This window comes from Vanacampus margaritifer, chromosome 11, assembly GCF_051991255.1.
Source record: "Vanacampus margaritifer isolate UIUO_Vmar chromosome 11, RoL_Vmar_1.0, whole genome shotgun sequence".
Classification (NCBI taxonomy): Eukaryota; Metazoa; Chordata; class Actinopteri; order Syngnathiformes; family Syngnathidae; genus Vanacampus; species Vanacampus margaritifer.
This window is the reverse complement of record NC_135442.1, coordinates 11,976,924-11,989,216: the sequence shown is the minus strand read 5'-3', so window position 1 is coordinate 11,989,216 and position 12,293 is coordinate 11,976,924. Positions and strand designations below refer to the sequence as shown.

The 12,293-nt window shown below is 39.9% G+C and overlaps 1 protein-coding gene across 5 annotated transcripts in view; it reads right to left on the bottom strand.

Moving 5' to 3' along the window:
* LOC144060569 (FERM and PDZ domain-containing protein 4-like) overlaps nucleotides 1-10,633 on the bottom strand; it is a 37,386-nt gene extending 26,753 nt beyond the window's left edge. For 3 of the 5 annotated variants that reach the window (XM_077580241.1, XM_077580245.1, XM_077580243.1), the window contains exon 1: nucleotides 10,503-10,633. In XM_077580241.1, coding sequence (XP_077436367.1) covers nucleotides 10,503-10,546 — 44 coding nt within the window. In that variant the 5' untranslated portion in view covers nucleotides 10,547-10,633. Of the gene's footprint in view, nucleotides 1-2,156; nucleotides 2,484-10,502 lie in introns of those variants that run through there. The other 2 variants (XM_077580247.1, XM_077580242.1) reach the window with 2 other exon arrangements.
* Between the last annotated feature and the right edge of the window lie 1,660 nt (nucleotides 10,634-12,293).

Genomic DNA, 12,293 nt, shown 5'->3' with positions numbered 1-12,293 from the left:
ACCTGCAAGACTGACTCACCAAACCCCCTAATGTTCAATCGAACCCAGGTTAAAAAACACTGCAACAGATGTATTGAGACAAGTGGCCATGATACCTTTCAACAACATTTTGAAATTCTCAACCACAACTCTGATTGAAGCGCTGTTCCTCAATACTTTTTTGTCCATCCATCCATTCATTTTCCGAACCGCTTATCCTATTAAATTGTATTGCTTGACAATGCATTAATTCAGGTTTGCTTGTTTTTTAGTATTTTGAAGATTATTATAAATCATTATTCTGTTTGGTAAGGATGCTCGATACCATTTTTTTTCCAGACCAATACCAATACGAGTACTCTTGAGTAGTCACCGATACCGATGCAAAGTATCGATACCGCTAGTACGTACTCTGAATAAATACAATCCCCCCCACCCCCCTGAAAACAATGACAGATAATTTTTTTAAATGACCTATATAGGCTATTCCAATAAAACATATTCCTTAAAATTGCATGACATTAATAGCAATTTTTGTATTCTTCTAATTTCTAGTTCCTGATCATTAAACAGCCACAAGAGGACGGCAATACATGTATCAGCCACCATCGTGAGTACGATACCTTATAAGGCCGGGTTTCGGCCCAATACTGATTGATTGTATCGGTACTTGTCCATCCCTACTGTTTGGAATTATTATATCATCGGAATTATTATACGATTTAGTTGACTATTTTGACTAATCTCTGCAGTGGATTTTTGGCCTGTTTTCCTGATGCTGATCATGATATTTAAACATCACACATAAAATGTATAAAAAGTGCATGCAATCACAGTATTGGTGCAATCATACAGTTCCATAATAAGAACTAACCCTTTGGAGCTAATTTACTTGAATTTGCGAATCACAATTGGTGCCGCCCAAATCCAAACTGTGAACCCAAAACCCTCATAATTGATCACGGATCTGTCTTGTATGTGTGATGAGGGCTCATTTGACTGCATTATTTATTTATTTATTTGATCTATTTAACCTTTATTCATCCAGGCATTTGATAACAGATTCTCATCTGTTGCCAAAGCAGACAGCAGAGTGAAACTAAGCAAAATATGAGGAATTCCAAACATATAGCTTCTGCTTTAGACCCTAAGATTTTAACCCTGCTGTTTATTTTCGGGTAAGCGTCCTTGGGAACTTTGATGTTGTCATGTCTGGGTAGAGCTGGCTTTGGTTGAGGGCCCCGATTGGTTCTGAGTGGATGCCTGCCCTTCCGCAGGCTGACCAATCCGGGCCCTCAGCCACTTGTGCCTGGCCCCAGGTGTGACTAATCCCTTAATTAGTGTGGGTGCATTTAATTCCCGGGTGGTGATCAGTCCCTTGTGGGATCATTGCCGATTGTCACGGTCACCCCCGGAGTTTGTTCTGTCGTTTTGATTTTGATTTTGATTTTGAGTTTGTAAAATAAAGCACGCCAGTCTCGCCTGCACTCCTGTTGTGGTTCTCCTGCCTCCCTGCATTTTGGGTCCTCTACTCCACACGCCGGCGGACTCAACTCCGCTCCTTGGCCGGACCGTGACAGATGTGGGCGAGCAGGTTGCATCCCGGACCACTAAATAGGCCAGGATACATACTTTTTGAGTTTGTTATTGCCTCATAAAGGTCATTTTGATGAGCGAGTCAAGCAGATTCCTATAAGGCGAACAAATGTTTATTATTACATACTGTATTAAATTATGTGTTCAATTTTTTTTAGGAATTTTGTCTGGTTTTAAAATTGCATTGTAGGCCAATGCACACGGGCCATATTTCTCCCGATCTTTATGCCACTTCCTTGAGTCATTTCCTAAAAAAGATACTCATTCAACGTATGAAAATGCACTTCAAGTCAATATTGGGTCAGGACATTAATAGTATTGTTGATCTTAACACATGTACTAACTTGCATGCTGAGCATTTGCGCTACCTGAACTGCAGCATCTCTCTCATCCGCCCCCACTCATATCTTCTAGTTCACCACATCATCACTTTTCCCTCTGAGCAACCATTATAACTTGCGACAATTTTGTTCCCCTCATTGTTATCTGTATGTCTAAAATGCTGCCGGTGTTCTCGCATAGCACCTAGTGACAGGCGCAGGCACATGCAGCATCATCAGCAGCAGCAGCAGCAGACTCACCCTGACAGCTTTGGCATCTTCACAAAGCTGAACACATCCATGTCAAGGCAACAAATGTGCCAACTGCTTCACTCGTGCTCCATTGTCCGAACACCGTCTTTGACAGCGGGTGGAATAAATAATTCAAGAACCCCCGGAAAAAAAAAAGTGGAGCTTCCACAAGTCAGGTGGAGAGATTATTCCTGTTGTCTAGGCTTCTGCATGGCTGAGTGATTGCTGTGTCCTCGCCTCGCAAATCCACTACAGCGCATGGAAACGGATCTGGCAGTGTGTGTGGAGCTTCCCCCCACCCTCACCCCCCCTCCCCCGCTGGTTACATCCTTCAAAGCATGCCTGCGTTAAGCTACCTTCATTTAATTTCCATCGCGGCGGAATTATGTGCGGGAGCCGCGCAGGAACAACGGCTTTGGAGGGAAGCGGAGAGAGAGAGAGAGAGAGAGAGAGAGAGAGAGAGAGAGGATGGATGGATGGGAGCGAGGGAGGGAACGAGGGAGGATCAGGGATGTAGGAATGTGAAAGGGTGTGCATAGGAACCACGACAATTCTAAAGGATGTAGTTGGCTATGTGGAAGTCCCCACAGGCTGGTGTCATTATCAGTTACACAGTCATGAAGTAGGGGACGCTGTGTGGTGTGCAATATATTGTCGCTGGAAAAAGCAACAGCTGGAGAGCAAGCAATATAGCCCCCCTCACCACCACCCCAAAAAAAACAACCCCTACTTCTCCAACTGTGCTCCCACATGATAATTCAAGTCTGCATTTATGATTTTGACCTTTCAAAACCGTTGAAGCTTCCGCTCCATCGCACTTCATCACAATAGGGTTCCAAACACTTTCGTATCATTTTTGGGGGGGTCGCATAGAGACGATAACATTGTGTCAAGGGCCTCGAACATTTACGGAGGAAGGTCAAACACAGTCCGCTCCATCCGTTCGTTAGGGGCCGAGATGCGATCGCTGCAAGGTGGTCCCTGTTGCTGTAGCAACACGCGGTTCACCAAGAAAACAGCACTGATTTCAGGGTCGAAACATGCACGAAAACTCATAAAACTTCACATATCAGGCCTGGCATAATCAGCAATATATTTTTTATATATTATTATTATGCCATTAAAAAAAAAAAAGCCTCGGTTGTACGTTTAACAAAGATCTATAAAAAGTTGGAGGTATACAGTAGGCAAGACCTACAAAAAAGCCTCTTGGAGCCATATGCAAACAGGAAGTCCGCCATATTCAATTTCCTTTCAAATTTAATAACTTGACCCAGATGATCATATCTTGTTAAAATTTCACACATTTGATGAGAGTCCAAGCCTCAAAACATCAACAAACTTATTTATCACCATGCTGGTAAGCGCCACTTACTGGCTAAGGAAAATTCATGTTTTCATCTTTGACTCCGCCCCCTACTGGGTTAACCACAGCTGCCTAATATTTGGCCAGAAGAGTGTTTAGTCTCTTTGTGATGTTGAAACATGAAGTTTGTTATTTTTTATGAAAAAGTCTTTTGGCTGCTTCCAAGAAGTTGTACGGCGTTCGGATAAATTTCTGGGATATCTTTAATCTTCAATACAAACACTTGTATTGTATATTTTCAGGAATTTTCAACACAGTTGAAGTCCCAACTAATAGATTGATAGACGATTAACGTTCAGGGTCAAAATCCAGCCTGAATAGAGACCTGCTTGCTTTGGGTGGCTGGCAACATTTGACAGCCGCCAACAGTTTTGAACCACGCTGTGATGAAGTACAAAGAGTCAAATCGTAGCTCTCAGTCAAACTGTTCTGTGTGGGCATTTCACTCATTAGCGTTTTACTTTCTGTCGCGGGCAATTTACTCAAAGTTTGAAACTGCCACTTCTGAAATTGCAGTCTATGCACAGCCTTAGGTGGATGAGAGTTGACGTTCGACTGCACTTTCATTTAATAGTTCTTCATTTCTCAATGATCCCCATCATATGGTTGACTTAACTTTCTAATTTGCTTTGGGTTTCGAGGCTAAAGCTGGGTTTGCGCTTTGTTTGTATTTTTGCTCTCACGTTGGCGGCATGTCGTTTTTAAAAGTGCAAAAATTTAACAGTCGCAAGCAGTCCGACAAATCATGAGATAGAAGGAACACTAATGCTGAAAACGACTCAAACAGCAAATCAATGGTTTCTCTTATTATTTGTGCATGGATCTTGGTGAAAACTACTCCAGCAAACACTCTTTACATTGTGATTTGAGCCGTTTTTTTTTTTTTTTATCCATTTGCACAGTGTGGGAAAGCCCAAGTGTTCAGAGCTCAAAATCAAACCTTAAGGACATTCCCAGAAAAGGTGCAGTGACAACAATGGAAAATTGAAGAAGGAAGGACTGATAGTGAAGTTGAGTTACTGCTGAATAGCACACTTAAATACAAAAATGCCGCAAGCCAAACTTAGGCGAAGGAAATAACAGAGTTCTCTTCGAAGTCATACAACGAGGCAAGAAAAGGAAAAACTCAGCTTTTAACCTACATCTTGTTAGACCAGGTTTCTTGACGGCAAATGAAGAATCACTGCAGGTATGTTATCTCAAAGAAGAAAAAATCACCACCTCTGCCCACTAACAGCCAATTAGCCTCGTCTAAGATCCGAGTAGGGCTGATATTTCTTCACACTCCTCGGACCATTTTTTGATGAAAGCAGCGGCGCTTCTAAAAAGGAAACTAACATCAAATATCTGACTACTGAGAGCAGCTAATTAATGTTGGCAATAAATTTGCCCACGTACAAATGAACTTTCATACTGTGGACAGATATAAACAAATACAGACAGACCAGACTAAAATAGGCCATACATTAAAAAAAAAAAAATCATGTATAATCCAGGCGCGGTGGATTAGCACATTCTCCTCACAATCTCAGCTGTGTTAACCTTGAGTTTATCCCCCCCCCCCCCCCACCCCGGGTACTTCAGCTTCTGACCACATTCGAAAAACATGCACGTTCAGTTAATTGAAGACATTAAATTTACTATAGGTTGGAATATGTGTGTGCTTTACTATTTTAAAGCACGCACTACCCTAATTACGATAAGGGTTGTTAGTCATAAAAATCTGTTTTTTTTTAATCAAGCAAGCAGATTTGTATTTTAATGACACTTGGTGTACTTGTTGATAGTGAAGGGACAACACAAAATCCCAAATTTGAAGTAAATCGGAGCAGGGATTTGGGATCTACGGCCTGCCGAATTTGCAGCTTTTTGTCAAAATGGGGCGTGGCTGATTTCTTTTGATTACTTATATCTCGGGAACTACTGGGTCAATCTTCACAAAACAGATATTGTTGTAAAGAGAATTCAACAAGGATTCCAAATCTGTAATCATTTTGAAGCATATTTTAGTAACCTTTTGTTTTAGTTAAACTTAAAATGTATTGATTGATCTTGTGGATGATGTGACTTTAACAACATTTTTCATGAAACATAATCTCTGGCATGTTCTCTAAAACATAGAAGTTTCAGAGATGTAATTGTTTTATTTACCAGCAATAAGGAGTCAAAGTATCCATACCCTCAGATATTTATTGAATATTCATTGACTTTCCTAGTATATTTGGCAGATTGACAAACAAAATCCAATTCTAACAAAGGTTTATTATGAGGTCATAGCGTGACCAAACCTGTTGTTAACGATGAGTGTATTTTCCTGAAAGATTTTTAGGCAATTTTTTTACTAAATTGGTCACAGCTGGTGCTGACAGGAAATATTTGAAAAGTACAGGTGTCATAACCTCCTCATTTGCGAGTGTTGGCGAAGGTAGCGAATGCGTGCTCCCGTTCAAGGTTCGGAAATATTCGCTAAACATTTGCCAAAACTTTTAAAGGTTTTTCTTGTCGCAAGGAGTTTTTTTTTAAAAATGTTCCAAATTTCCTTTTGACAAGAAAAATGAAAAACTCTTGCTCTCGTTGCAAACTTGAACGAACCCTGATGCGAAATCAACGTTCGCTAGCGTCACAGACGTTTGCCCCTCTTGCCGCTTTAATCTTAATCTAAACCGAATTTCTCGTTAGACTCGCAGCTGAGCTAGATCCCAGATGACGTTAGGCTCCTAGCGGTGTACACCCTGTCCTGGTCGCTAACCATTCGAAGACAGAACATAAATTAAAAATGGTTTAAGATTAATCATTGCATGTTTGTGGACCATTGTGACAGATATTGTCTTTTGCCGCTAAATCATAATTTTGCTCCTAAACTCGGCTCTCCCCCAAAATTCATATGGTCCTGGCGTTTTCATTTTAGCGGCACCGCAGTATAGAAATAGCACGCCTTAAGTTATTCCTCCCAGCTGTGTAATTAGTGCAAATCTATGCTGGGTGCCGGGCAGAATAATAAGCATAATTCAATAAATATGTTGGATAATAATGGGTGGCTAAACGCAAATAACTGCAAAAAAAAAAGTGGCGAATGCTAGCGGGCGATTTCCCAGCCGCAATTTGTAGCTGCCTTCCTCAACCCGCCTTTATTAAAGTGCCACAACTTGTAAGCCTTTGCTGCCACTGATGCGCCCACTAAAGAATGTTGTCTCTCTGACTCAGGGTCAGTCAGTCTCACGTTTTTTTTTTTTTGTTTTGTTTTCAGGACAGCATCACAAAGCCAAGGTTAATGAAAAAGACGAAGCACACTTTTTTTTTTTTTGATGTCCCAGATTGTTGCGAGAGAAAAAAAGCAATATAGTGTATTTGCTCGAGCAGAGGGTACAAGAAATGAACCCAGTGAATGAGGCCTGATTTGCTTTAAATATAGCAACAGTGTCCTTTGGCGCTAGCTTTTGAAAGACTCAGCGTTTTCTGGACAGTTGTGTTTGCCCATTCGGGCTTGCGGGCCCCGAGCCAACGTGAGCGGCAGCGGATATTAAGGTCAGACGGAAGCGTGATCTAAGGAGAATATGGCTGAAGCTTTTACGCATCCAATCCTGCTGCCCCGCTGATCCCGTACTCTACCCTCCAAAGTTACTTTTCGAATCAGCTGAATGCAGTCGTTTTGGGAACACTTGGCCACTTAAAAACCCAACAGCGCTTAAATTTTGCAAGGCCCCGCCGTCGGATAACCGCGCGCCTCTAAAAGCTGCAAATAAGCAGAGTGCAGCCGTTCTGCATGAATTTCAAACCTCGCTAAGCAACAGGGACATGATTGTTTACTTCATCGCATCAGTTGGGAATCGACGCAACCTTGGATTGTTGATTGTGTTTAATTAACGTTTTGCGCTTTATTGCACCGCTGATCGTTGTTGCTGTCGCATCACTTTCAACCGAATGTGCAACTAAGCACTGCAAAAAAGATTTTGATAGTAGGCTACACGACTGGCAACCTTGAAGCGCATATTTGACCCTTTTCCTTTTTCTTTTTTCCTGGAGAGCTCAGTATTGTTCATTCGGTAATTTTACCGATTTGATATGTCATCATCATTGCTCTCTCTCTTTCTTTTTTCTTTCTTTTTATGTGTGTGTTTTTGACCCTTTTCCAATATAATTTACTAGTGTATCCTGGTAGAATGGGGTAAAAAACTAAATAATTCCGAATTAGGTGTTTGCAGGAAATTATCCAAGTTCACTTAAAAATTACTATATAACTATACTATAATACTTCTATTAAGGTGCGGTACTTTTTGTACTTTTCCGATTGAATTGACTTAAATGAAGATAGCTTGTGATTTTCCGACATCTGTCTGCCATCACAGCACCAAAAGTATTCCATTTTACACATGCGAGGACAATTTTGCTGATGTATTCATGTATTTAGGAGTGAGACAGGCAGTGATGAAGTGTTTCCCGGTTGAGTAGTAATTTTCTCAGCACCTGCTGTTAAATTCATCGTTATACTATTTTGAACGTGGGTCACTGGTGGGACAAGTGTGGTCCTTTTTATCTCATGTTTCCGTGTGTCAAACTTCTCCCAGCATCAATTCACTCACTACAATGCACATTTGATAAGTTATGCATGCGAGACACGGACGTCATAGCCTCGGGCTGCAAGCAGCGACTTGACTAAAGAAGTCTTTTCCGGCTCTTTATCTACACAGCCCCAAATTTGAACTCTCCATTGCTTCTACTCTCACTTATCTGAAACCAAACAGGCTCCATATGCCATAATAATCACTCAGTAATGATGATAATGATAACATCACGATACAGGGACTATGTGAAGTTGAAAAGAATGCAAATAAACAGGGATGCAGGTAAAAAATAATAATAATAAAAAATAAAAATGAATAAAGGGTTTTTTCCACAAATAACGGGATAGGTTCCCAAAAACAAAGAACAACCTCAGCAAACTGATGAATTTGCAACTGCCGAAATGTGCAAGTGTAAAAATGGTGGGCTCACTTAAAAGGTTTAAAGCTGTATTTCACAGGAATAAGGTCATCATTTTATCTGAAATGATAGAATGAAGTCATAATATTGTGAAGAATAAAGTCAGACTTTTATGATGGAATTTATGATGGAATTTGGAGGCATTTATAAGAATTTTTATTTTATTTTATTCAAATAAAGTTGACATTTTCTGGAAAAGAAGTCACCATTTCGTAATCATTTTTTTTTTTATAGTTTCATGAGAAAATATAGTTGAGACGATAAAGTCTGTATGAAAATCAATCAAATTGAGAGAATTACATAAGAATGAATTGGTTAATTTCAACAAAGTAACAGCGACTGGCTCTTGTCTTGGAACTATGAAAACAAAATCAGCAAACTCACAACCAAAGAGGAGCAGCAACCATTAAGAAAGCCCTTAAAAAGATCGGTTTTCATCAGTCAGTCACATGGAAGAAAATCGCAAGATTCATCAAGTGCGTAATCACATGTAGCTGAACATCGACTAGAAACAGTTCCGCTGCTGGTTTATCGATTCTGTACTGTGAGAGATAATAGCAATAACAGCATGCCTGAACTAGTCCTGCAATGTTTGTTTCAAATTAAAACCTCTCCTTAGAAGCTGATGGGGATGCAGCACTAAGATGATCACGAGGACAACGCTATTCATTCACAAAGGGATGACGACAATCGTAAAGTAAACAGGAGATGGAGAAGCCGTGCTAATTGCTAAGCTAATATTGACATGTAAATGTGAAAACTGCTATTAGGCGCTTGGGTGGTCACGTACACTTTTCACAGAAGTCTGGCTGGGACTGTGTTAAAGCGAAGAACATCAAACTTTGAACTATAAAATAGCTGGCAAATTAATATGTATCTGAAGAGAAAATTTGACTGCTGTTACAGGACTGGAACAGGAAATGAATGACTCTACGTTATGGCATACGTCAGCTGGGAGGTCTGGCCAAAAGGAAAAAATAATTTTAGTCATTATTTTTTATGACAGTCATGTTATTTATTTGTTTTTACAATCTTCTTTTCCTTCCGGCTTTTCCCTTCAGGGGTCGCCACAGCGAATCAGTTGCCTCCTTCCAACCCTGTCCTCTACATCCTCTGCTCTCACCCCAACTAGCGGTACCTTCATGTCCTCTTTAGCTACATCCATAAACCTCCTCTTTAATATAGTCCTATATTTGTATTTTAACTTTTGAGATCTGCGCAATAAAAGTTCACCTAATTCCATTACAGTAGATCCTATATTTATTTTTTATTTTTTTTAAATCAGTTTAACTTTGACCATACATCTCATTTAGAAATATTATGTTTAAACTGAAATGTATATTTGTGCTTGAAATTGTCCCACTGGAAATGCTTCTAGACAAGAAAATAGTTGCTGCTATGCACAATGTGAATTTAAGAAACATCAAAAACTTGATTATTTGAAAAGGAAACCAACTCTCATCCTCCTCTTTTTCTAATAAGTTAATTATTTACATAGTTTAAAATGGAAAAAAAAAAGACCCCAGCAGTTTGACATGAACAAATATTCTGAATGTCATACACAAAAATGTATTAAAAAATGCTTTACTTTAAAGCATGTAGCATTAAGTTTATTGCTCAAACACAACCTGTGGTACCTTTAACGCAGCCATCCGCTGTCAAGCTAGAAGATCATCTGCGGTCAAAATTAATAGTGTGATTAATCTGCATTAATACTTGATTAATGCGGTCATTTTTTTGTGATTAATTAATGGGTTAACGCTTTAACTTTGACAACACTAATATATATATATATATATATATATATATATATATATATATATATATATATATATATATATATATATATATATATATATTATTACACACACACATAAACAATTGATCATTTTTCCAATATCGTGCCTATCCTAACACTGGTGCTACTCATAATATCGTGCAACAGCAATCGTCTAGCTTGATAAAGTTATATCACGAGACAACACAAGGGCCACCGGGGGACTACTCACTGAATGACAGTGAAGATGCCGAGTTCGTTGTCGTCCGGGTTCATCGTTGCTGACAGGTTCTCGGCACGGGCGCTCCTTCCCAGCGTTTCCCGTCAAGGCATTTAGAGCCCCCCCCCCCAGCCCCTCGCACTGAGAAAAGCTCTCGGCCGCACTCCCCCGACTCGTCAAAGTTTGCCACCCTCTTGCTTTTATTTAGACTTTTCCTTTCTTGTCAGACCGAGCCCCGTTCCCTTGTGATTGCTCACAGTGGCCCCATCCGAGTGACTGGCCCCGTGCCCCCGGGGAGGAGAGCGGGCTTGTCGCTTCTGCCTGGGCAATGAAATAACATCACATTCCAGGCCAGTGCATCAGAAAACAGAGGGATCAATGGCGAACAGCTGGACTCCAATGGGGCGTCGCCTCGATGAGCACGCTGTTTGGGCAAAATTCACCTTCGCTTCACTAGGCCGCCGGCAGGGAGGTGGCGCAGTTTAGCGGGGGGGACTATAAGTGCGTTAAAGGCGTTATTTACGTTTTTTCTGCATACCGATTTGCAATAGCTGACATAGAAATCTGATCCCGGTATGGGGCTTTCAAAGATGGCATGTGTTACAGGCAGGAGAGCTTAAAATTAAGCTGAAAACGTAATCCAACTCTATCATTATCTGCCTGCCAACTGTCAACCTTAAACGAGCCAAGCCGAAATCCTATATAAACCACCCAACTGGATCTTAACCTAAATGTGGCATCATTATTTCATCCATATTTGATCATTTAAATTCTCCGTTGAAAGGCATTCTCCTCGTGGTGTTTTAACATCATGACTGTTCACGCTGTATTATTCCATGCAGTCATCCATGCACGAATGGTGTACACAGTCTTCCATTAGTTATGAGCAGAGGCACGTGTCTTCGCCTCTGCAAGCAAATGGACGCGCTTGCGTAACACAGCCACTGCGTGTACACGCAGAAGCCTTTCAGCGCTCAAAGTTCAGCTCACAACTTGGACTCCAAGACGCGGACGTTTTTCTTCTGTCTTTTTCTGTCCTTGTGCAGAAATATGACCGGGGACATAATGAAGATGAGTATTGATAATTGAGTGGTCATTTTGTCAATCAAACTTGAGTCAATTAAACTTGTGCTTCTCATACATGAGTGAATGAGAGTGAAGTTGTAAATATGTGAGTGAAAAATTAGTACCACAAGGGGGTGCGAGGTCAGTCAGAATATCGTTAGAAATAATTGTTGAAAAAGTGCAATAAGCTATAATTGCAAGAGAATAAAGTAATCATTTGCAGATAATAGTCATTACATTACTAAAGTTAAGTTGGGATCTTATAAGAATGAGAATTAAATCCTGATTTTGTACAAAAAAAGACCAAAATCTTCCAAAGATGAAATCAATGTTGTGAGAATGAAGTTGTTATATAATGTGTAAAAAAAAAAAAAAAAAAAAAGTCCTTAATTTCCAAGACTAAAGTCATATTGCAATTTTAGGTCTCAATATTGCAAAATTTTTGAAAAATATGAATCAATGACGTAATACCACAATAATTAAGTCATAATGTTAACAGAATAAATTGATCATACATATATATATTTTGAATATTTTATTATATTATATTTATTTTTAACAAGCCCTTTTCCGTTTAAATTTTTTGGGCTAGGACTTGTTTTTCGGAAAAGTAAAATTAGTAACCCATTTTAATAGTTCCGGGATTCGAATAGTAAACGATATCCGCATTTGATGTCCAACTCCAGACACTAAATATATGTGCAAGTGCTTAAGCAACGAATTGGGGAAATTATTGTA